This window comes from Lontra canadensis, unplaced genomic scaffold, assembly GCF_010015895.1.
Source record: "Lontra canadensis isolate GAN:19392208 unplaced genomic scaffold, GSC_riverotter_1.0 scaffold47, whole genome shotgun sequence".
Taxonomy (NCBI): domain Eukaryota; kingdom Metazoa; phylum Chordata; class Mammalia; order Carnivora; family Mustelidae; genus Lontra; species Lontra canadensis.
In genome coordinates, this window is record NW_022631041.1 from 5,559,545 (window position 1) to 5,586,039 (window position 26,495).

Sequence of the window (26,495 nt, forward strand, 5' to 3'; positions counted from 1 at the left end):
GGCTGGCGACCTTTAGGTCCAGTGCCCAAAAGACTCTCCCCTGGGGCTGGCTGTCTCCCTGTGTTGAGGGTGATGGTTTGGGATTTGATCCTGACGAGGGACCGGCTCCTGGATGCCTCTGAAGCCACCCCCAAGGCCACTGGCCTGGGACCCATCGGATTGTCCACCGCAGAGGTGCCCCCCACCTCAGCCAGCGCCCCAGGCTCCCCTAGCCTCTGCTTGCATTCGTGGTCCCCAACCTGGACCCCCATGGGGGACTGCTCACAGTCTGACTTGATAATTGTTGCATTTTTCAGATCTCTGAGTCTGAGGGTTGAGTTCTTTTCATTGTTGCATGTGAGTTTATTTTTACCACCATTCCCCCCAACTTCCCCACCTTCTGCCGGCCACTTAAAGCTCTCACTGTAAATCTCTGTTCTTTGTAAGCAAATAAAAGATGACGGGGGGGGGTGGTATTTTGGTCAATTACTGCTCAAGCAATAGCAGCTCAATAAAAATCATTAGACTCCTTGGCCCAGGTGATTCTGGTCTATAGAACGGTCTTGGATTCTACTTGTAAGATAATTAACTCCTCCTGCTGCATTTGCCTTCATTCATCAGCTGAAGTGGACACCCACCTGAGCAAGATTAGCGACTACTCTCCTGCAACAAATTTCTGCTGAAGCCTTAGGAGCAAAATGAAATTGGTTTTCTAGTCTGTTTTCTAGGATTCCTCAAGGAATTTGATCAGTACTCTGAGAATTAACCAAAATGGGATTATCTATCTCGGCTCTTGTGATTTCTCTACTTCTGAAACGTGGCATGAGATGATACCCAAAGGCTGCAAAAGCAGAAACTGACTTCATGCTTGTCCAAACCACCCAGGCTAAGGCCTGGTACCAAAGCGTGCTTGTAGTTAGAGGAGCAACATTGTTTCATTCCTGTAATCCCAACCTTGACCCCTCTGCAGCAGGGGTAGCTAGAGAGGTCCTCCCTATCCTGAAGATTTGAGGAGTGGTCAAAGACAAGGGGGACTGAAAGCACGTGTCCAAGCCCCCACAGACCCCAGAATTTAGGCCCCTAGCTGCCTCTGACCAGAGTCACATAGTCTTTAATTACTGTTTTGTTTTGGTTTCGTTTCTCCCTCCCACCCCAGCCCTTAGTTACCGTTGAAGAAACCCTTTAAAATTGCCTCAGGACATAACATAACACTGCCTCCTGAAAAGTCTGTGGGGTGCTCTTCTGCCTGAGATCACAAACATAATGTGCCGTGTTTGCACGAAAATAATAATAATAATTTGCTGTGCAGTATTCATCATGAGATGGAGAACTTTTGCCTTTGTGCTCTAGAGATGACATCGCCAAAACCATCTTCCCAGGATGTCTTGCAGTTCCAGGCCCCTAATACAGAGTAGCCAGACCTCTGAAGCAGCATGATCTCCTCACTACCATCCCACTGGAATCAGAGAGAGTCACCAGAAGGGACAAGATGATCAAGAAAGGAAACACTATAGCTGGCCATTGATTATGCCGAGTCAGTCAGCATGATCCAAGACCCGGAGACCCTTATCCTGACTTTTCACTCTTTAAAAACCCCTGCTTATAAGCCAGCCATCGGGGCAAGTGGGACTTGAGCATTAGCTCCCTTCCTCCTGGCTGATATCGCACCAATGAAGAGCCTCCATGGTAAAAGCCCAGGGTCAATTTTTATTGGCTTGCTGCACAGTGGGTGGCCAAACTGTCATTTGGCATAAATCCCCAAAGGGAAGGAAAGGGAAGACAACATGGTGGGGGACTTTTTTTTCCTTTCCTTTTTTCCCTGAGGTATAATTTAATCACAGTAGACTTTTCTCTTTTTGGCATATTATTCTATTACTTTTGACAAATACAGCTGTGCAATCACCATTAAAATCAAGACGTAGAACAGTTCTATTAGCCAAGAAATCATCCCCTATCCCTATGCCCAGCATCTAGCAACTGCCGCTCTTTTTTCTGTCCCTATAGTTTTACCTTTTCCAGAATGTCACTGAAGTGGAATAATTCTCCATGAATTCACTGGGGTCTGGCTTCTTTTACTTGCTGTGATGCTTTTGAGATTCCTGCATGTTGTATGTATGTTATATGTATCGGTAGTTCATACCTTTATATTGCTGAATAGTGTTCCATTGTACGGATGTACTTATTTGGGTTGTTTTCAGTTTTTGGAGACTGTGCATAAAGCTGGTGTAAACACTTGCTTTCCGATTTTTACATGAACATGAATTTTCATTTCCCTGGATAACTTACCAATGAAATTGTTGAGTCACAGAATAAGTATACATTTCAAGAAATGTATACTTCTTCTAAGAAACTGCCAAATCAGTTTCCAAAGTGGCTATGCCATATTGCATTTCCACCAACAAACAGATTTTAGTGTTTTGAGGGTTAAGTTGAGGAGGATCCAATCCCCCGGTGTGTGGGATACCTCCAACCACAACTGGGTATGGAGGTGAGACTTTTGATATCTGAGGGATGGGTACCGTAGCACCCCCTCTAACAGACAGTCTCTGGCGAGTCAAGACAAGGAAGAGGTGACTTCTGGGTTGCCTCAGTGCCATGGGCACTGCATGCTGATGCCTGGAAGTCTAGGTGAAGGAACTTACAGCTGACCTTAGCAACCACAGGATAGTCAATTCCTACATTCTTAAAGCCGTAAGTATTAAAGTTCTTGTTTGATTCTAAGAGAAGGAAGGAATCCTAGAAAATGTCTTTGGGGCCACCTTTGTAGATGGGGCTGAGCTGGGTGTGACTTGTAAAAATAAAGAAATAGAATGTATAGACCATTTGTCTTAGAGCATTGTATTGAGTTTCTAGTACCTGTTTATGCCAATCTTTATACTCAGCACTTTATGTACATTATTTCAAATCCTTAAAACGACTCAGCCAATTGAGTATGTGTATCATTTAGGTATCAAATTTAGGTATCAAAATTGAAACAAAAGATAATGACTCTGATCATGTTGCAACATTGCTTAAATCCTTTGATGACCCTCTCTGTTTGATATCCCACCATTTCCCCACTCTCCTCCAAGGCCCAACCAAACTCATGTCCCCCTATGTCTCTCTACTGTTGCTTAATCTGAGGCCCTCTGCACATGGTACTCTCCCTGCCTGCCATGCTTTCCCTGCCCCTTTCTTCTTTTCACTCCCACTCTGTTTTTTACGACCTCCTTCTTGTGTTCTCTCACTTGAAGTTTTTCCTGAGTCATACAAGAGGGTCAATGATTGTCTCCTTTGTCTTACCTGTAATTGGTATGCCCTTGTCTCCTTGGCTGTTAGTCTGAGATTGGAGAGATTCCTTTTCCTCTGTGCCTAGGTCAGAGCCTGGAGAGTAGGACAGAGTAGCTGTTTAATGTCAAGCACAAGAAAGGAAGAAAGGGGAGGAAAAGGGGGGAGGGAAAAAAGAAGGAAGATGCTTACTTTTGTAGCCTAGTACCACACAGAGAAATGGTAGTTTGGACTCAAATCTATACATCAGCTTTGGCCTCTCTCTCATCTTCAACTTAAAACAAATACAAATAAAAATTCTCTTAGAACCATCAAGTCTCAGACAGAAGAAACCCTAAAGATCATCAAAATTAATTTCCTCTTTCTTCTTTTTCTTTTTTAGTGCGACCTTAAATGCAGGCCTATGTTCACATACTATGTCCCTTTATCTTCATTTTGTTTTTGTTGTTGTTACCAAGCTGTGTTTATTACCTAGATTCCTTGCTTTTCCATTATTTCATTTTGATCGTGTATCATCCATTTTGATAGATGACACTTCTTTTCAGATATTACTTTGATCCCCCCTTCCTTCACTCATGCCGATTTTATCTACTTGTATTAAGGAAACAATATTGTTTGTAAAAGACACTCATTTTCTGATTCAATGTATTTGGGAAGGATATTTTCTCAGAAACATATTGTTATGTTCGAGCTTTATATAGAAAGTCTCATAAATGGAAATTTGTACATATGTGGGGAGCAGGGGAAGACAGCACAATAGAATTACAATTATAAAAGTAATCCAGGGAGGGGTGCCTGGGTGGCTTAGTTGGTTAAGCATCTGCCTTCGGCTCAGGTTATGATCCCAGAATCTTGAGACCAAGCTCTGAGTCACAAGGGAGGCTGCTTCTCCCTCTCCCACTTCCCCTGTCTGTGCACTCGTGCTCTCTCTCTCTCTCCCTCTCTTTTCCTGTCAAATAAATAAATAAACATCTTAAAAAAAAAAAAAAAAAGTAATCCAGGGCACTGGGTGGCTCAGTGGGTTGAGTTTCCAACTATGGATTTTGGCTCAGGTTATGTCTCAGAGTCATAAGGTTGAGCCCCAAGTAGGTTCCTAGCAGGTCAAGAGTCTGCTTGAAATACTTTCTCTCTCCCTCTGCCCCTCCCTTGCTTGTGTTCACTTATTCTCTCGCTTGCTCTCTAGAATAAATGAAATTAAATAAATAAATAAATAAATAAATAAAATAAAATAAAATAAATAAATAAAAAATCTTAAAAAAAAAAAAAAAAGCAATCCAAGCCACAAGCCGATTGTATTGTCTTCAAGAAATGTCTTCAGGGAGGGGCACCTGGCAGGCTCAGTCGGTTGAGCACCCAACTCTTGGTTTCTTTTCTGCTCAGGTCATGATCTCGGAGTACTGAGGTCCAGCTGGGTCAGGCTCCATGCTCAGCATAGAGTCTGCTTGGGATTCCTTCTCTCCCTCTGCTCCCCACCCCCGACACTCTCCTCTCTCTCTCTCCAATAAATAAATAAAGAAGAGTCCAGAAAGGGAACAGTGGTCAAGAGTGTCAAAAGCTGCAGGGGGGGTTGGATGAAGTCAGACCCAAGAGGTTCCAGTGCATTTGACAACTAGGTGCTCAAGAGGCCTCATGGCCCAAGCGGTCCCACTCGTCTGGTAGTGGGGACAGAAGTCACACACGAGAGTAAAGGGGTAGATGCCGAAGAACATGGCACTAGCAAGCAGATGCTACTCTCTCTAGAAGCTGGACTGTGAGGGGAAAATGAACGGAGGAAAATAGGGTTGAGAGGCTCTTTGAAGGCACAGAGTGCCTCGCACAGTGCCTGACCCACAAAGGTACTCATTTATGTATTTACTGAAGAGCAGTTGAAATGACAAATTGCGGAATAACTGAATAATACACCAGGGAAGACGTCTGTGCTCCGAAGTGTTTAAGTACTCATTTACTTCTGTTTACAGGAGATGACAGAGAGGATAAAGCAGAGAAGGCAGAAGCAGGGGTCCCCGAAGGGATGGTGGGAGACTTCATGCTGTGAGCCATGCAGGGTGAGGTCCAAGTGCAGGGATGTGTGCCCCGGAGAGCAGACAGCTTGTGAGGGGGGCTCACTGCTGAGAAAGCAGCTGGAGGCAGTAAGATACAATACCCAGGATAGCAGGATAGCAGATTACAATGTGCCACTGTTGTCTTACGCTGAGTATTCGGGGAGAGTGAAAAACCCATCTAGTTGCCCAGGCTACTAGAACGATGCAAGTCAGCGTTCAGAAGCAGAGACATCTTTTTTTCTGTCCTCCACTTCCCAACAAGTCAGGTCTCATTTGGGGGAGTGAGATTTGAAGAAGTGGGAAAGAAGGAAGTATTTAGAGCAGGCCCAGCAAGCGTGGCTTACTGGGTGGAAACAGGCCTGTGTTTGGACGGTTTTCACAGCAAAGCTAGAATAAGCATACCGTCCCTGCAGAGTTGCTGTGAAAATTGTAGGTGAAAGACATTTTAAATTATTAAGGGTGAGCTGTAGCTATTATCATGGGCTAGTTTACAAAGGCCTTTCTGGGTGGTAACCTACCTCTGTAGCTTGCACCCCTCATTTCTGTCCCTCCTTTCTCTTAACTTCTCTTGTTTGGGTTGGTCTTCTTATTAAAGGATAAAATATGGGCAAAGCGTCTGACATAGCACCTGAAATATGGGCATGGCATGTGTGTCACTGAGTGCACGCTGCTAACCCTCACTCCTCCTCCCCACAGTCTCCTCTTCCTGTTGCCTATCTTTGGCCCCTGACCAAACCCAGGGGCATTCTTCTTTTGCCATAAGTTTTAAGGAATGACTCTTCAGGTGACTCTTGAGCCTGATTTACAAACTTTCCCTTCTGGGCAAGTCACAGCTTGGGGACCTAAGGTGATGATAAAGCTTAGTTTGTGCAATACCCAGCCAAATCAGCAAAAATTCCGCTGCCCAGTTGGCAAAATCCTACAAGGCACGGTATCACCTCAGATATTTCCAATCCACAGCGGCCAGGAGATCGGTCTTTCCATTAGGAAGCATAGACTCAGTTATCAAATCTGTTCTTCATTCAGTTCTCAGGAGGCTGACCTTTTAAACATGACCTTTGAGTTTACGCAGCAAACAGAAACCCAAGAGTGTGGCCAAGGGTCAGGGTGGAGAAGGCTTTAAGGGCTGCAGTGAGAAGAGAAAGGCACTGAACTTCACTTAAGGGACTCCAGGATCTTCCACTAACCCACCTGCAAGTCCAGCGTCCCGGGGCCCCTCAGCTTCCTGTCAACTCGGAATGGCCATTTCTGTGCCATCACAAGGCGACTCCAGTGTGTGTACCTGGCATTCCCCCTCCCCCCGCCCCCGCCTTAAATGGAACCCGCATTAACCCTGACCTTGCATCCCGGCTCCTGAAGCCCAAACGCCACTTCTCTGAGGTCCGCTTGCTGGGTGACCAGCGCGCGGCCAGAGGGGACCCCACAGCCATCTTCTAGCAAAGGGCAGTGCTTGGGCTGGGGGGGAGGAGCAGCCTGGTAGGTTCGCGGGCACCGAGGGCGGCCCAGCTCCGAGCCCTGCGGCTTTCGCCCGCCGGAGCGAGAGCGGGCCGTAGGCGGCTCCTTCCTGTGCAAACTTTTCTGTCCTCTTCCTCCTCCCGCCCGCCCCACGAGCTTCTCGGCGCCCAGAGTCCAGGCTCCCCGCCCTTGGCGCTGCCTCGGGGTCGCCGCGCCCCGCAGCGCAGCCCTCGGCGCCGGCCCCACCCCGCGCTCCGGGCCGGCCGCCGCCTGAAGCCGATGGCCGAGGCGGGCAGACGCTCGGTGGAGCCCCTGGGCGGGCCCGGCGGGCCGGCAGCGGCCGAGGCCCCCGAGTCCCAGGAGCCCGCCCCGCAGCCGGCGACGGCCCTGCGCAGGCTGCCCGGGGACCCGAGCCCCCGCGGCCGCTCCCAGAGCGACCTGTCGTCGTGCTCCAGCAGGGGCCGCCCGCTCCGGGTCCACATCTCCGGCTCAGGTAAGGCGGCTCGGGGCGCTGGGGACCGGGGAAGGGCCGGCCGGGGCAGGTGGCGGCGGGACGCTGCGGGCCCGGGACGCCGGCGGGAGGGGAGGGGCGTGGAGGGAGCGCTGGGGAGGGCGAAGCTGAACTGCCCGGTGCGTTTCTCCCGCTCTCCTGCCCGCGGCTCTGGCCCTTGGCCCGGGATGCTCCAGCCAGGCTGCGGTCGGTGCGCCGGGTGGGCGCGCGTCTCTCCGGACGAGGGTGCAGCCCCGGGGTTAGTGAGCTCGGCCGCGCGGCCGTGTGGTGCTGGGCGCACCGGCTGCTCTGGTTCTTAGGCTCGTCGGTCAGGAAGAGACTTTGGTCCTGCTGAGGGGTGCGGTCCCCTCACTCTGGGAGCTAGGGTCAATGCAGGTCTTGGAAACCTTCTTAACTGCTCGTACTTCTGAAATAAAGAGTTGTTTGCGGTTTGCGAGTCTGAGCTTTTCCGCTCTGTAAAAACGCACGCAGGTGCTGCTGAGAGTTTGGCCCCCTGTGTTCTCACTGGGTTCTCGCTGTTACTCGACCGAGGCTTGAGCCAGCACCTCTGCGTTTGCACCGATCAGCTTAGCCCTTGCCTAGCGCCGAGGTCCCCCCACTCTGCGCGGGGCTCACGGCGGGAGCTGGGGGCTGCTCTGTGCACCGGGGCCGGCAGAACCAGGAACGCGGCCGAGGGCGGGTGCTGCGAGCGTTGCGCTGTGTGTAACGTGAGGCGGAACCATTTACCCCTGTCTCTTATGTCTCGGTACTTAAAGTGGGGATGAGCGTGTGGAACTATCACACAGGGAGGTTATGGGGATTAAATAATTAATCGTTTTTAAATGGTCTTGAGCAAAGCATTAGCCTAAGAACTTCAGAACTGTTTCTAAAAGTCCACCGATTTGTTAAGTGCCCAAGGATTGTTTTCCGATTTGCAATCTAGGGAGAATGCATGGAAGGTGGAAATGAAAGCTAACATCAAAACTACCCCTAGCAGCCAGAGGCCCTTGCAGTGCGGGGCACCCTCCACCACCATCCGCCATGACCCCTTTGAGGCTCTGTTCTCTGAGGTCAGGTCTTTGAGCTTTGACTCAAGCTCACATCTACCTGAAGCCAAGTTTCTTGTTCAGAAAAGGCACATCTAGGTCTGTCCGACTGCATGCCAGCTAACAAGCTCTGTTTTCCATCAGAACCCTCCATTTTCTTGTGCTTGAATTAATGTTCACTGTACAAGGTGTATACTTAGTATCAGGGGTGGTGTTAATCAGACTTTGCAGATCGTTTTGGATAAAGCCAGACAGAATCACTAAACACATGTAGTGGGATGCAGGTCATGATATTTGAGAAAAGAGCCTTCTGCCAAATTCATATTGTGGAAAACATTGAATTGAACGTAGATTACCTCCTGCTTATTTTGTCTCGGCCTGTTGGAACTTGACCCGTGGATAGTCTTGGTTGATTTTTACAAAGATCAACGTTCAGATAACTAAAGAATCAACTAAAAATCAGTTCAGTTTGGTGACTAGATAAAATAAGCATAGCTTGTATCATCATTTTTCATCTTCACACATAGAAATTAAGGGCTGTGTGCAGAAAAAGGGCAGTAAAGAACTTTCAAATGTGAGCATGCAAAGTACACGTAATGTGAACTGTGGACTTCAATTTGTAAAGTTATGTCACTCCCAAGAACTCTGTATCTTAAAGGATGTTAGGAAGTGCCAACTTGCAGCTGAGTTGTCCCCGGCACCCCAGTACGCTGATCCACGCGTGAGAGAGCGAACTTCTTCTAAATTACTATATTCCATTTTCAGAACTGAGCCTTGCATTTCTTTAAGAGCTCGCTAAGTGTGACCAGGAACTCCCCGCATTTCTTAGAGTGGGAGAGAAAAAGGATGAGCTGACCCCTCCCTCACACACACACACACACACACACACACAGGATTTCCGCAGAATCCTGCAGCCTCTGCATGCATCTCAGAGAAGCAGCTAGATGACAGGCCTGGGATAACAGAATTAATTGTCGTAGAGCCCAGTGGGAACATTACACCACCTTGGGAAAACATTGTGCGGCCATAGTGTAGGGCAGCCCAATTTCCAAGCCCTCCCCAGGAGCTCTGCACCTACATGGGCACTCTCCAGAGCTAGATCATATATGGTCCTACCAGAACTGGCTAGGATCAGCAGCATGGGCCTCCCAGCAGAATCTCATCTCGGACCCTACCCCAGACCAACTGCATCCCAGTCTGCACTTCCCAGATTCTCAGGTTGTTGTTAGGCATGGAACATTCGAAAAGCCTTATTTGGGATGCCTGGGTGGCTCAGTTGGTTAAGCAGCTGCCTTTGGCTCAGGTCATGATCCCAGCGTCCTGGGATCGAGTCCCACATTGGGCTCCTTGCTCGGCAGGGAGCCTGCTTCTCCCTCTGCCTCTGCTGCCACACGGCCCTGCCTGTTCTCTCTCGCGCGCGCGCTCTCTCTCTCTCTCTCTCTCTGGCAAATAAATAAATAAAATCTTTAAAAAAAAAGAAAAGCCTTATTTACTGACACTGGCTTTCAAAGTTGGTTATGCACAGGAGTCACCTGGGGAGTTGAAACAACAGCAGCAACAACAACAACAACAAAACAGTTTATGGCTGGGGCCCTCCCCCCAGGGATTCTCATTTCATTGGCTTCAGGTACAGCCTGGACATTAGGTGATTCTGATGTGTAGCAGAGCTCGAGAACAGTGTGTCAGTATAGCTTGCCGCCATGTGTATTGTGATGCTGTGGCCAGGGTTGTCCTGGGCAAGTGTCAGGTTGAAGGGTTTGGTTTGGTGCCTTCCCACACCCCTATTGGGGCTCTCCTCTGCTGCTACCACATCCCAAATGGCACCTCTCACTCCCATTCGTGATTCTAGCAATTTGTCTGTAAGTCCTTCCTAAGGGTTAATTTCTTTTTATGTTTTATTGTTATTTAAGTAATCTCTGTACCCCACATGAACCTCCAACTCACAACCCCCTGAGATCAAGAGTTGAACTTCCCACTGAGACACCAGGCGCCCCACCTAAGGGTTAATTTCTAACAATGAGTTAACTCACCTTGGGAGGGTGTTCTGTGGGGAGGGGACATCTTGATTTGCAATGATGTATGGCAGGGAGGGAGCAGAAGAGGAGAAGGAAAAGGAGACTGGAAGGTGTCATGGGTTGTCAAAGAGCCTCATTCCAAAAAAAACCCATCCACTCTCAGGCTGCTTGCCTCTGTCACCCCATCCCTACTTCCTCTCCATTTTTCTCTCCATGAAAGAAAACTAAAAACTTGAAAGTCAGCCTCTAGAATTTTGCCAAAAATGGCAGTAAGAGTCAGTCCAATATGAAGCATATTTTTAAAAGACCTCTGTGTGAGCACTTGGTTATCACAAGAGAGTCCACTGTTCCTGTCTGCGCTTTACTACTAGATTTTTGTCAAGAAAAGCATCTCAGACTTCAGGAGCTTCTATTTAACTTGTGATTTGTGCAGTTATTTTTCTTCACATGATAAAAATGCATTGTGTTGTCAACAAAAAACTAGTTTTATATTTTAAAATCCATATAAAATGTGAGGAAACCCAAATATATTCAAATAAGTACATTTAAAAACCATAACTTAAATAACAGAATTGATACTTAAGCCCTTTTATTGAGCTTATAAAAACTGAGGCTTTTGCTTTAGAAAAATCCAGATTGATTTTGCTTTGTGGTTTTTGAGCTCATGGTTCTGGAATTCAACAAAAGCTCTGGATATTTAAAATCTGGCATTCCTTTGTAAATGGAGTGATATTTTACCCATTTAAAAAAAATAAAACCCTGAAATAAGCTTTTCATGGTATATGGACTGGTGTTCTCTTAACTTTCAGACCCATGTTTCCCTGCATTAGTGACTTCAACATTGTCCGTGGGTTGCGACGTGCTCTTCTGATAAGCCCAATGTTTAGTGACTAAAGAACCGTAGGATACAACCCAGGGCATATTCCTTCTGGAAGCTTGCGGCAAGTTCTCTATGCCAGGTGCTGTGCCAGATGCCCTGTTGCATGTAGGCGTATAGGTAACGGCAAATCTAGTATCTTTGTCTGGAGTCTTTGATCCCTGGTGTGTTCAGTGGAGAGAGTGAGAAACTCTCTTTCAGTCCATAGTCCACACCCACAGCTGTCTGGCCGCAGGCACAAAATGCTGCTATCTGCGACTGGCTCTGGAGTTGGCTCCTGTCCGCCTAGGGGAAGTCCTTGCTTGTCTACACCTTGCCTGTGCTCTCAGAGCACCTTTCATTTCCCTCCACGGATATAACTCTTCAGGGCCAGTGTTTGCCTGCTCAGCTATTGTTCTCCAAAGCCTAATGCTCTGCTGGGGTGGCTGAGTCCCCAGGGGCTCCTGGGCCCCATTCACAGCTGGGCTGGAGCTGCCCTAGGCCAGGAACCATGGATGCCTGCTCACTTTCCATTTGTGTAGCTCAGAGTGATTTTTTTTTTACCGAACAAAGACCCTAAGTTTACTCTCTGTCTCTGCCTCCTCACAGGACAGCAAAGCTGCCCTCTTGGGAAAGGGGGGACGGTCTGGGCAGTGCAGGTGGGTGCTGGACAGAGCAGACGAGGGGTGCTTAGATCCAGCCTGTGCTCTGCCCTGACCAAGCTGTGCCCCCTGGTGTCCAGACATACTCCTCTGCCTTTGCACAAAGGCAGGGCTTCGCATTTGGCTAGGAGCCTCCCTTGGTCCGGCTTCATCTCAGAAGGGGTGCCTTTCATCTCATTCTCACAGAGGCACCCCATTAGCTGTTGCTGGTCCCATACCCGAGGTTGACACATTTGAAAATTCAGCTTCACCTGTTACCCTGTAGCAGAGGCTGAAAAACTTTAAAAGTCATCTTCGCCTGTTAGGTAAGGACTTACCGGTTAAGTCAGGTTGCTCCTGACCTGGGGCTGAGACGGGAAACTCGTCAGGAGCAGAGGCAACACCTGGAAGCATTTCCCCGGGTTCTCTCGAGCATGGCCACCTGGCGTGGAGCTCCTCCTCTTTGCCTTTCTGCTGACCAGATTTCTCAGCCTCCAACTGGAACAGATTCCTCGGCTTCACAGGTGCTTCTCCATCCAGCTGCTTACCAACACCAGGCTGGCTGGCTCCTGTGGTAGAGCATATAGCTCCCGATCTCAGGGTCTTGAGTTCAAACCCTACTGGGTGTAGCAATTACTTAAAAATTAAATCTTTAACAAGAAAAACAAAACAAAAAAAACCACATCATGGCTTCTACCTAGCTTACATCAACCTTACCTTTGCTTCCTTTTAGCTCTTGCCCTTATGTTTACCTGGAAACATTTCTTCACATTTCTTAGCTCACATTTCCTGGAAGAGATCTATTGTTTGCAGCTACCTTTTCCTAGTAGGCCATAGGTTATAGGTCATAGAGAAGCCTATGGATTGTCTGCCCTTGATTTTTTTTTTTTTAAGATTTTATTTATTTATTTGACAGACAGAGATCACAAGTAGGCAGAGAGGCAGGCAGAGAGAGAGAGAGGAGAAAGCAGGGTCCCCATGGAGCAGAGAGCCCGACGTGGGGCTGGATCCCAGGACATAACCTGAGCCAAAGGCAGAGGCTTTAATCCACTGAGCCACCCAGGTGCCCCGTCCTTGATTTGATACCCACCCAAACTCAAACCAGCTGTGGCCTGGAGGTGGGGTCGTATGGTGCCAATATGGCCACTTAGAACTGAGCCTGGGCAGTTTCCATTCATTTACTCATTCACTCATTCATTCATTCATTTGGTATTTATTGAGGGCTATGATGTGCCAGACACTGTTCCAGGTGCTGGATGTGAAGAGGTGAGCAGATATGTTGTTTAAGATTTTATTTCTTATTTTTTTATTTTATTTTTATTTCTATTTTATTTTATTTTATTTATATTCTTTGATACAGAGAACACAGCAGGGAGGAGGAGCAAAGGGAGAGGGACAAGCAGACTCTCCACTGAGCAGGGAGCCCAGCCTGGGACTCAATTCCAGGATCGTGGGATCATGACCTAAACCAAAGGCAGATGCTTTACTGACTGAGCCACCCAGGTGCCCAAGGCATGTGGTTTGCAGTTTGGGGGTCACACCGAGAGCAGAGACCGTTCAGATAGGGTGTGGCAGTCCCGGTACAAAAGCACGTGTGGTCATCTAAGCCATTGTCATTTGCCATAATTATGCTAAAAAAAAAATGACGTGAATGATCTGTTCTGGTTTCCAGAGGTTGTATGAAAAGTTAATTATACCCAAACTGGGCAAGCTCTAGTTTAGATGGGTAGGTAGTTTGCTGGTAGCACTGAGACTGATGGCAAAGCTGTGGCTTTATTTTGAGCTCTAACTACTGCAGGGGCTGCACCAGGAGAGGGATCCTATCTTGATTTTTCATTTATTCATTAAATTAGCAAACAGCCAATGGGCCAAACAGAGGCTGCAAAGATATTCCTAAGGAGTTCACAGTCTAGTGGGAGAGGGACAAGCAAATAAACCAACAGCTGCAGTGCAATAAGGTATGAGCTATTACTCGGGCCCTGTCCCAGGCTGGGGAGTAGAACCCCGGAGGCTTAGCTGTATGGAATGGCTCCAGGCAGGGTAATCAGGAAAGACTTCCTGGAGGAGGTGAAACCTGTGCTATCTCCATGCAAGAGGAGGAACTGGAAGATAGAATTGGGTGAGGTGGCAGAGGAGTGTTTGGGGAGAGGAAACAGTATAAGCCAAAGCACCGAGGCCTGAAGCAACCCAGCGTGGTCAGAGAACACTCAGCAGTTTCTTTGGCTCTCTGTTGGGTTGCTGTGGGAGAGGGGACAGAAGGGAGACTGGGGGCTAGGCCAAGGCCACAGAATGAAAACATTCCTGTGTCTGAATGTTTCCAGGGAGACACAATTTAGATGACATTTGTAAGGCATTTAAATGCAAGCTTGATAGAGTGTATTGTTCTGAGTGTATTCTGACCGGGACACTGAGGGATGATGATGGAAGGAGCCCAGACAACTGAGATTTGAGACACAGAATCATGGTTGTTATCTGTGTGACCTTGGTTAACTTACTTCCCTTCCTTCTGCTTGGCTTCTTAATATCTGACCTGGAGAGGATCAGTGACAGGAACACCTAGCTCATGGTATTTTTATAAGGCTGAAACATGGAAAAACTCGAACTTGAAAGAGCCACAAAAATCCTGGCACTGTTTGCATACTTCGGTTATGGAACTTACTATGGTATATTAAAATTGTGCATTGATTTGTCTCCTTCCTCATACTGTAAAGTCACTGAAAAGAGAAAATGTGTTTTATTTATTTTTGCATCCTGGGTGACTAATACAGGGTCAAGTACTAGGTGTTTACAGAATTAATGCATGAATTCCCCAAAAGGCCGTTCTTTGGACATCAAGTATCGCTACATCGAAAATTAGGCTAAATAAATAAACAAATAAAATTGAACAATGGGTAGAAGCTCTGATGTCCAAAGGTTTTACAATGAAAAAACAAAACAAAAAAATGAACTAACCAGAGTTTTTGAGGAACTGCTCATGAGATAATTAGCCCTTCCTTGGGGGAATAATTGTGGAAACTTCCCCTTGTAACATCCACAGAAGAAATTTGTGAAAGGGAAGTTGTGAGTATCAGTCCGGCAAGGCCGGTGATGATGGAATCCATGAAGCAGGGATTCCGCAGCCTCGCTGGGAGCAGCGCGGCGGGTTGGATGCACGCGGACAGTCAGGTGGGCAGAGAAGGAAGTGAATCCGTCTGCCGATCCAGTCCTGCATTATTTACACACACTATCCTATTTCATCTTTGTAGCAACCCTATGACATAGATCCACTTTTTAGATAAGGAACCCTGCTCAGGTGGAGTGACCCAGCCAAGTCCCACCGGTAGCAGAAAAGTAGTCCAACCAATACTCGAATCTCTCCAGTCTCAAGGCTCACGCTCTTTACTCCCGCACGCTTACCTGGGTGCGTGCCCATCGTCTCTCCAAGAAAACAACTCACACGTACCCCCACTGACAGGGAGGAAATGCTATCACACATACTATTATATATTATATATATAGTAATATATAATATATATTATATATAATAATATTTTCATGTATATATTGTATAGTAATATATAACATACTATAATATATATTATATATTGCACATATAATAAATACTATATAATATGTGGTATAATATATTATAATAGTATATTGTATATTATATATAGTATATATATTATTATATACACATACTACTATGAGAGATCATTGCAATAAACATCTGTTTCTCCCCAAAATTCATTTTTTAAAAGATTTTATTTATTTATTTAACAGAGAGAGATCACAAATAGGCAGAGGCAGGCAGAGAGAGAAAGAAGCAGGCTCCCCATGGAGCAGGGAGCCCAATGTGGGGCTAGATCCCAGGACCCTGAGACCATGACCTGAGCAGAAGGCAGAAGCTTAACCCACTGAGCCACCCAGGTGCCCCCTCAAAAGTTCCTTTTAAGGCTGTAGCCAATTATCTGAATATTTTAAAGTCTATCCAACACTTCCAATTTCTCGTATAAATAGTAAATTTGGATTAACGGGGACAGGATTCTGGGATCCCATATTTTCAGGCAAGTACACATCAATTATCATTACTTAAATGCATTGTTTTCAACTAAAACCACTCAGTCTTGGAGTCATGTGTATAACTCATGCCCAAAAACCATATCTTGTCTCAAAGTACAAGTGTAGTTTCAGTTAAAAGTGAAGCCCAGGGATAAAAAACAGCAACATTGAAGCAGTGTTAGTGTTTTAAAAATACCGTACTGGGTGACTCACTATCTTTGATCACACTAGCTGAAATTTGCACAGAAAAGTAGGTTGCACCAACCTGCCTTAGAAAAAGGGCTCTGAGATCTAGCTCCCTTTGTGACCTGTTGGCTCAGACTTGACATTTATATGTCTTACTTTGCAGTTTCTTGATGTCTCTGTGAAGGCTTGAGAAAAAGCAGCTACTGCTTATCCTTCATAACAGGAAGAAACATGTGACCTAAAGAAAAGTACGGTATCTGTATCCAGAGCTCATTACTATGACCAGGGCAAGAATATCATAGGTGTGATGTTTCAATTTTGGATCAACACCTGACATAGTTTAAGTCTGTAACAATTTATGGCCAGGATTTATGTTATCAGTTTTGGTCGGTAATCTTGTTTTGTCTTCATGTATATTTTAGCCTACCTGAATGTTGCCATGGCTTCTTTTGAGGTCTAATTTCTATTAAATAATGATTAAATAGCCTAAACATTGATAACAAACATACATTTACCCCTCTTTTCTGACCTACTGGGCGTTGTAAATCTCTGGTTTCTGTTCCCGATGCCTGGATGAAGGTGATAGAAATGTGTGCTGATGATGAACAATGCAATTGATAGTTTTAAAAAAAAATGTTACAGAACTTATGTCTTCAAACAAATGTTATGTTTTAAAGCATCATACTAGGGGCACCTGGGTGGCTCAGTGGGTTAAAGCCTCTGCCTTTGGCTCAGGTCATGATCCCAGGGTCCTGGGATTGAGCCCCACGTTGGGCTCTCTGCTCATCGGGGAGCCTGCTTCCCTCTCTCTCTCTGCCTGCCTCTCTGCCTCCTTGTGATCTTTGTCTGTCAAATAAATAAATAAAATCTTTAAAAAAAATAAAGCATCATACTAGAAAACTATATGTTTGTTCCAATTATAAGTTTTTTTAAGATTTTATTTGTTTGATAGAGAGATAGAGTGCACAAGCAGAGGGAGAGGAAGAAGCAGACCCTGTCCAGCCCCCCTGCTGAGCAGGGAGCCAGAGAGCCCAAAGCAGGGCTCGATCCTAGGACCCCGAGGTCACCTGAGCTGACGGCAGGTGCTTAACTGAGCCACCCAGGCACCCCTGCTTATTTCAAGTATGATGTTACTGTATAAAACAGTATTTAACAAAAGTTTTAGGAGCACTAAACTAAACAGTGTTTAACAAAAGTTTAAGTGGCTGCCTTCTGGTCAGGTCATGATCTCAGGGTCCTGGGATCAAGCCCTGCAGTGGGCTCCCTGCTCAGCAGGGAGCCTGCCTCTCTCTCTCCCACTCCCCCTGCTTGTGCTCTCTGTCTCTGTGAAATAAATAAATAAAATCTTAAAAAAAAAAAAAAGTTTTGATCCTGAAATGTTTGATCCCTCATTTTAGTCACTTGCCCGGGTAACAGCACAATTGTAGCTCTTTCTAAAACTCATGTCTTTCTTTCAGAGACATAGTTTTATGTCAGTGGGGCAGATTTGAAAAGGCATTCTGGAAATGGCTGGGATAGTGACCCCATTGTGGGATTACATTTATTGCCTACCAGCATGATTACTTTGGTGGGAATAGCAATCATTTCAACATCTAAGTCATTCATGTTACTTTATGGGTAATACTTCCTACCCCAAAAATATATAGCTGTGTAAAGAAATGTGTGCTGGTAGGCAGGGTGGTTTGGATCGTCAGATTAGTGACTCTGAGATTAAGAAAGGAAAGAAGGCGACTGTGACATTTGCGGCGTGGGGGGAGGTACCTATTAGGATGGGTATGAGGATCACCAATTGATAATAAGGATTTGAACAAACAAAGACATTTTTGTAGTAGTAATGGAGATTACCATGTCTGAGCAGAACAGAAGAGGTGCCTATTGATTAAATAACTAATTAATTGATGAATTAATTAAAAGTAAACTCTATGCTCAACATGGGCCTTGAGACCCCGAGACCTGAGACCAAGAGCCAGCCAGGTACATCTTATTATTATTTAAAAAAAAATTATTTTTTTTATACAAGAACAGCCCCAAACCAGGAAAGAGAGCTGCATCTCATGAGGCCCAGACTCAGGAACTGATCAGTTACCTGTGGCCAAGAAGGGCACTCTCTCTGTTCCTCCTGCACTTTTCCTTTCTAAGGATCTATCTCCTTCCGTGCATATCTGCTTCCATTCATCCTCGCATACCAGATTTCTCTGCTGTTATGAACATGTTTACCACAGAGTTCCCAAATTCACACATCTTCAGTTCCAGAGAGCAGACAGACTCCTCAGTGCCCTTGGATCCCAAGTCTAGACGTCCAGCCAGGGCCAGGTAGCCATTTCTGTAACAAGCTATATCCATTATGCGGGACAAGTGAGGCTGCTGGCTTGTATCATCATAGGTGTGAAGATCGTTCTTAGATAAGAGATGAGGAGTGATGGGCGAACACTTCTAAAGTTACGCTACCTCCGTGGACCAGAGGACCAGCAAGGTGAGGAATTCCTGAGCTTTGGGGAAGCTTAAGTGTCCACTGAGAAAAGTCACATTCTTGTTAAGGTGAGAGAGAAGAGATGGGATAGAGTAACAAAATTACATGGGTCAGGAAAATTACATGGGTCATTGTGTCTAATGAAGTGGGCTTTCAGTAGCACAGTGGGGTGTCTTGGACTGGTGGGGACGGGAGCGAGGAGGAGGGATTTTCCTGGGGAACAGTAAAGGTGGCTGGGGTGCAGGATGGGAGCATGTTGGGGAGTGGGCCCCAGGAAGCAAGCAGAATAAGGAATATGGGGGAGAAGACTTGGTCATGAAGACAGATATTCTTCTCTCTATGATGGGATACCCGATGTCCCACCCTCTTGCAACAACCACCACACCCACTGTAGGTTAAACTTTACCATGGGCTGTCTGGACCCCTTTTATTTGTTTTTAGTTTTTTATTTTTTATTAGCTTCAGAGGTAGAATTTAGTAATTCATCCCTTGCATATAGCACCCAATGCTCATTCCATCAAGTGCCCATCACACAGTTAGCCCATCCCCCCCACCTCCCCTCCAGCAACCCTCAGTTTGTTTTCTAGAGTTCAGCGTCTCTTATGGTTAGCCTCCTTCCCAATTTTCATCTTATTTTATTTTTCTTTCCTTTCCCTATGTTGATCTGTTCTATTTCTTAAATTCTACATCTGAGTGAAACCATATGGTATTTGTCTTTCTCTGAATGACTTATTTCACTTTGCATCATACCCTTTAGTTCCATCCACATTGCTGCAAGTGGCAAGATTTCAATTTTTTGATAGCTGTGTAATATTCCATTGTAGATATACCCCCACTTCTCATCTTTTTTATCCATTCATCAGTCAATGGACATTTGGGGTTCATGTGCCCCTTTGAATCACTATGTTTGTATACTTTGGATATATACCTAGTTGTGCAATTGCTGGATCATAAGGTAGCTCTATTTTCAACTATTTGAGGAAACTCCATACTATTTTCCAGAGTTGGGTCCCTTTTATTTCCATTTAGCCCTCCATGGTCATTTGCACTAGACCTTCCCTTCCTTTGGGAACCTTAATAATGGGTCTTACACAGAGGTTAGGCTTGTGCCTCTTTTCAAAATGCAATCCTGTGGTAGTGAGTTTGATTCAAATCCTGATTCTCAGGGGATTACATTCTCTCAGATGGTAATCCTGGCTTCTGGAGCCTATTTGGGACATGGGATGGCATTCCTCTGACTGGTTTGATTAAACATTTCTCAGCTTGGGTTTAGAGTTGGCCTTAGGTCACAAGCAATTTATCCAGACCAGATTGATAGTTTTCACGGGGATGACAAATTCCCAGAGGGCTGGATTCTGAAAGAAGTCCATGGCCTCAGGGAACAGCAAGATGGGAATGTTTGCTCAGGAACACACCGGAGGCACCAGCAGCTGATAAGCAGCTGCAGAAGGAGAAAGAGGTGTTCTGAACTTTCTGGTGCTGAAAATTCTGCCTTGTCCATCAAAACCTGTGTGCACATGTTCCTGTGTCACTTCCTCCTTTGACTGCCTGGCTGTCACTCCTGTTTTTTCTGTATACACCTACTTTAACTGTTGCTCTTTGAGCCCTCTCCCTCCGAGACTTCCCTTGATGATCATTTTTGCAGGCCGTCACCTGTGCGAAAATATTGCTGTGAACTGGGGAAGGGGTGTCTCGATATGATTCAGCTGGTCCCTGTGCCCCATCAAGGAAGCCCTTAATCCCGGGCTGTGGTTTTCAGCCATTATCACCTTGTGATATGCCAACAGGCAACAAAGGCACACCACAGAGGATGGAAAACTGAAGTTCTAATCAGCTACCCCAGAAGGCACCACGTCTCCCATTTGCTTCTAGATGGGCATTGGGTGATGTCTCAATGCCTCAGTGGGCGACTCACATCAAGTGTAATGGTCTGTTGATCTCATCTGAGTTCACGTCCAGTTTATGTGACAGAGTTATGTTACTGGATGTAGCGTTTCTCAAATGTTACAATGCTTATGAATCACCTGGGGAATCTTGTTGAAATTTAGTGGGTTTGGGGTAGAGGTTGAGTTTCTGCATTTTCACACAGGCTTCTTAGTTTTGCTAATAGTGCCGGCCAATGCACACACTAAGAGGAGTGTCCTCTCTGGATAGTGTCAACTATTTTAAGGGTGAATATCTCATAACATTGATGCACCTCAAAATTTCATCCGTGGAAACTTGCATCTCACTTGAAAGTCTACTCTTGCTTTCCTCTTTGGCAAATCTTACTATATATTATTTATAGTAGTTGGAAGTACTGAAAGACTTAGAGAGAGGGAGTATTTAGGACTTACACTTCTGTAGGATATTTTGCTTACACTTCTGTAGGATATTTTTGCCCATGTGAACTGGCTCTTCAGACTTTTATTTGCAAACACTTCAGAGTCTTGTGTCTATAGGGTCAGTAGATGGTAAGAATAAGAGATAGAAGTAGAAGGGTGCCTGGCTGGCTCAGCTGGAAGAGCATGTGACTCTTGATCTCAGGGTTGTGAGTTTGAGCCCCACATTGGGTACAGAGATTACATATAAATAAACAAATAAGTAAATGAATAAACAAACAAACTTTTAAAAATAGAAGTAGATTTTTGGGGGGAGAATATAATTGATATAACATTGTATTAGTTTCACCTATACAACATAAATGATTTGGTAAATGTATATGTATAGCAAAATGATACCACAATAAATTTAATTAATATCCACTACCACTCATAATTATAATTTGTCTTCTTGTGACAAGAACTTTTAAGATCTACTCTCTTAGCAATTTTCAGGTATACTACAGTATTGTTAACTGCTGTCACCAGATTATCAGACATTACATTCTCAGGATTTATTTATCTTATGACTTATAAAGTTTGTTTGTCTACCTTCACCTGGATTTTTTTTTTAAGTTTAAAACATTCAGTGGAAATTCAAAACTCAAATCTCTTTTTATTTCTTTTCTTTTTTTTTCTTTTAGATTTATTGATTTTATTTTCGAAAGAGTGTGGGGCAGAGGGAGAGAGAAAGAGGAAGAGAACCTCAAGCAGACTCCCTGCTGAATGTGGAGCCTGACACAGGGCTCGATCTCACAACCCTGAGACTATGACCTGAGCCGAAACCACGAGTGGGACACTTAACTGACTGAGCCACCCAGGCACCCCTCAAATCTGTTTCTTAAGATAGCACTACCTAAAACATGAGAAGACAAGAGTGAAAAATGAATATACACTTTTGAAAAGTTTTATGTCTGTGGAGAATTTTCCGTTCTTCATTACTTAGGGTCAGTGATACCTTTTGTAGAGCAGAAGGGGCAGAAGCTGAAGGAAAAAGGAGTTGAAGTTACTGATGCCCAGACCGGGCTGTGACCATCAAAATCAGAAGGGAAAGCTCAGGACCTGTTGCCGTGACAGACGGGGCGTGCACCTCCATCTGAGGGACCCCCAAACATCAGAGTGTTGGTGCTGCCCTGATAATTAGGAGAATGCTGGAAAATAGGCAGATTTGAGTATGTGATAAGAAGATACGTTAGTTTTGTCAACTGTGGTTAATGGTAGACTACCTGTGGAAAATACCCTGTAGATGTGAGAAATAGAGCCATGACCAAGGAAGGCTACAGATCTAAATGGAGAACTTTGACTTACTGTGCCAGTCATATGACACTTTATTATAGCCTTGGCTATTACAAGAATGTTCCTACATCACCACTACATTCAATAAATTATTATTAAAGCAACCAGTGTGCGATAAACTTCAACTTTTTGTATGAATATACCCGGTCTCCCCTCTCTTTGAGCACAACCTTTGAGTATTGGACTTTTGTAAACTCCGCAGTGCCTCACCCATAGTAGTTGCTTACAGAGCATTGGTTGGAAGTGACAGATTATATTGGGACTCTCTGTAGTCACCCAGAAATGGTGAGAAGCCACAGCTGGGAAAAAAAAAAAATAAGAGTAAGAGCATGTGGTGAGGGAGGTTAGCAGCACTCAGAGCCCCTAAGAGAATCTCAAGAATAAACACTGAAAAGATATCATTGGACTGCGTCTGAAGGAAGCTAGGAGGATTCACAGCCAAAATGCTTTCAGTACGGTTCTGGGGAGGAAACCCAGAGAGACACTGGGGGAGCTGGAGTTGAAGGGACATTTCAGGACTAGGACCACGGGAGGAAATGAAGCAGAGAGGAGGAAGTCACCATCAACAGTAAGAGTCTTCTTCTGAAGCGAGTACTTTCCACACAGCAACTTTCAGTCACCTTCCACTTGCCTAGTATACGTGCACATCCGTGGGTGATGCTAAGGATGTAGCAGATGGTGCTCCCAGGTCTAAAAACAGATTGAAGATCAGTTTTGAAAGGGAAGCGTAATCGGTCCTGTTCAGCCCCCTGTCACTTGCCAGGTATTCAAGGGGAGAAGTGAGCAATGATATTTCATCCAAAAGCTTAGAGGGAGAAGAGGGAAGAGTCCAGGATGAACTAAATCCAACTTTTGATCTGTAAGGAGGTGACTGGAAGTTTAAAGGGAGAATGAGGGAGATAGGGAGTGGGGAGTGCAGGGGTTCAGTGGAGTCAGGGATGTCAAAAATCACAAGAATTGGGAAGTGGGAGTTGGTACATGGAAACCCATCTGGGTTTGTTAACTGTTGTTCATGGAAGTTAGATGCCTACCATCCCACAGAGGCTGAGAAACAGGGGCCCTATTTTCAGGTGTCCTTGGAACAAATAGTAAATTCTTTCTGCAGCCTTGAGTTTTCTCAGGCAGACACTTTAAGGGTTGGGAGGGTGGCAGGGGTCCTCCTAGGATGTGACCTTGAGCTATTAGAAACCGTGTTAGTGTTTGTTTGTTCACATATTTATAGGCCAAGGTTGAGGCCTAGTCAAGAAGTGGGCTCAAAGAGGAACTGTCAGGGAGAGAATCTGTCCATCAAGAGAGAGACAAGAGAGAAGACAAACAAAATACATAAAGAGTGTTAGATGGTGAGAATAAAGTTGGGGAGGAAGAAGGGAGTATTGGGATAGAGGGAACATTTGAGTAAAGCCCTGAGGGAAGTGATGGTGAGAGCCTTGGGGGTAGCTCTCTAGGCAGAGAGAAGAGCAAAGGCCAAGGCTGGAGGCAGGAGTGTTTCCTTTGTGGAAGAGAGGCCAGAAGGGTGGAGTAAGCTGGGGAAGAGGGTAGGGTAGAATGTGCACTCACATGGGGGACAGGAGGCCGTGGGCCTCTGAAGAACATTGTGACAATGCTGACTTTTTCTCTGAGATGGGCAGTCAGTGGAGAACTTTGGCCTGTGCGTGTCATGTTTGATGAAATTGTGGAAAGCGAAGTTGGGGAGAGGACTGTTATCAGCCACACAATTATCAGCAGAAGAGTAAGTGCACAGATATGACGGGACAATGGTGTCTGCCTCTTCTTTCCCATGTCCTTTAGTTAATGGACAGTAATTAGCAAATTAGTGGATCCTCTCAAGTTAACACTGTGTGGTGTGGCTAAGCTAATGGACAACCTTCAGAAAGTCATCTCACCTCCAACAATTTGCCTTGACGTTGGAGACCAAAGCACAACAATTCTCCACTTTTCCAGCCTCAGCAAACTCAGTTTAGATGTTCCCCATTATTAAAAAAATACCTTTGTAATATAAAAAGTTCAACCCAGGGGCACCTGGCTGGTTCAGTCTGTAGAGCATGAGACTCTTAATCTCAGAGTCCTGAGTTCAAGGGCCACGCTGGATGTAGAGAATACTTAAATAAATAAACAATGAAAAAGTTCAACTGATACAGATATATCTATATCTGTATCTATATCTATATCTAGATATAGATATAGATACAGATATAGATATAATAAAAGCACAGTTCCTCTCACATTGAGCTTGTGTTCTTTCAGGCTACTTCTCTGGAAACAGAAATAATTTTTTTTTCTCCTCCACAAATTTGGGATTATGCGTGTGTACTTTTTGCAAACTACATTTTTTATGGTGCCAATTTTATTTTATTTTTTAAGATTTTAATTAATTAATTATTTATTTGAGAGAGAGAGATTGAGATTATGAGTCAGGGGGAAGGAGAGAGGGAGAAGGAGAAGCAGACTTCTGGCTGAGCAAGGAGCCCCACGTGGGGCTTGATTCCAGGACCCTGGGATCATGACCTGAGCGGAAGGCAGACAGTTAACCGACTGAGCCACCCAGGCGCCCCTATGGTGACAATTTTAAATACAGTTTTAAGACATTGCAATTACAATACAGTGGTTATAAAGTACAACATTATTTCCTTTCCCCATGCCTGTATTCCATATTCAACTTTGAAGAATACCCAGTTTATTTATAAGAGAGCTCAGCTTTAAAATTGCCATGGAATTGCAAATTACATTTTCTATACAAAATTTCTTGAGCATTCGTGCATGTCAATATACATGCATGAATTTATTCATTTTAAACATATTTAAGATGAATAAAATTTAAAATAAAATTTTAAAAAATAAAATAAAATTTAAATATTTATTCATTTTAAAATTTGCAGAAAATGTTAGTGTATATGTATATTTTGTGTAAGTACTTCCCTGTTGATAAACATTACATTTTTTGCAGCTTTAAAAAAGATCACCTTTAGGGGCACCTGTGGCTCAGTGGGTTAATCCTCTGCCTTCAGCTCAGGTCATGATCTCAGGGTCCTGGGATCCATCCCTGCATTGGGCTCTCTGCTTGGCAGGGAGCTTGCTTCCCCCTCTCTCTCACTGCCAGCCACTCTGCCTACTTGTGATTTCTGTCTGTCAAATAAACAAATATGATCTTAAAAAAAAATAAAGAGTGGTCCAACTATATGCCACACTTAGATGTTCTTCAAAATATAGTTTAAAAAAAAAAGATCACCTTTATTCAGAATCATAAGGTTTTTTTTAAATTTTTTCCATTATGAAAGTTTTAAAAAATATCACTTTGTATAGTTAAGTACATTTAATTATTACTCAAACACATAGCGCATTTTCTAGCAGTTTACATGATTGAATTTAGCATGATTCAAACTCAAATATCCCCTTCTTGTATCTTTCAGTGTCTGCAACAAATATTCTATTTTTCCCCTAAATTTTTTTAAGGATTTTATTTATTTATTTGACAGACAGAGATTACAAGTAGGCAGAGAGGCAGGCAGAGAGAGATGAGGAAGCAGGCTCCCTGCTGAGCGGAGAGCCCCCACCCCGGGGCTAGATCCTAGGACCCTGGGATCATGACCCGAGCTGAAGGCAGAGGCTTTAACCCACTGAGCCACCCAGGGGCCCCTCCCCTAATGTTTTGATATTACAACCAATGTTTAGGGAACTTTGGACATATATGTCTCTCTGCATAAGTGAAAGTATTTCCATGAGAAGATTCAAAGGTTATTAGATTCCCCCTCCGCCAGTTTTATTGAGATATAATCAACATATGGCAGGTTGCCGGTTTTTAAGATCTAATAGGTACAGCTACATTTCCCCCCAAAAGTCTACATGAATTCTTATTCACAACAGAATGTGAGGGCCAATTTCCCCATACCCAGGCCAGGACTGGAAATTAATGAGCAGTGTTTGGCTTCTGCTGGTTTAGCAGGTATACATTATGTCTTTAATTTTACATTTTTCTGATCGCTAGTGAACCTGGAGAGTATTACCGGCCATTTGCAGTTTCCCCCAGGGCGCACATCTTCCGCCCTTTTTCTGTTGCATCGCTTTCTCAGCTCCTGGTGTGTTCAGGGTCATGAGCCTTTGCTGTACCCTTGGAAGTGTCATTTTCTGCTATTTAGTCACTTTCACTTCGTTCTTCGTGCCTTCAGTTGCTCGGGAACAATGCAGGTTTGATGTGTGAAGGTACGTGTTCATACGCAGGATTTACAAATAGGCCATATATGTCTGTATTTGCTTTGAAATGCCCTTTCAATAAAAGCCACTGGGGCTTCTGCGATGCTTATCTGCGCTTCTCGCGTGGGAGGGAGGCTTCCTGCTTTGCTCCTGCCTGCGCCTT

General features: G+C 44.9%; 1 protein-coding gene across 4 annotated transcripts in view; it reads left to right on the top strand.

The window, feature by feature from the left end:
• Nucleotides 1-6,756: 6,756 nt before the first annotated feature.
• The window catches only part of PHACTR2 (phosphatase and actin regulator 2), a 257,822-nt gene continuing 238,083 nt past the window's right edge, over nt 6,757-26,495 (top strand). For all 4 annotated transcript variants that reach the window (XM_032873080.1, XM_032873084.1, XM_032873081.1 and 1 more), the window contains exon 1: nt 6,757-7,236. In XM_032873080.1, coding sequence (XP_032728971.1) covers nt 7,023-7,236 — 214 coding nt within the window. In that variant the 5' untranslated portion in view covers nt 6,757-7,022. The remainder of the gene's footprint in view (nt 7,237-26,495) is intronic.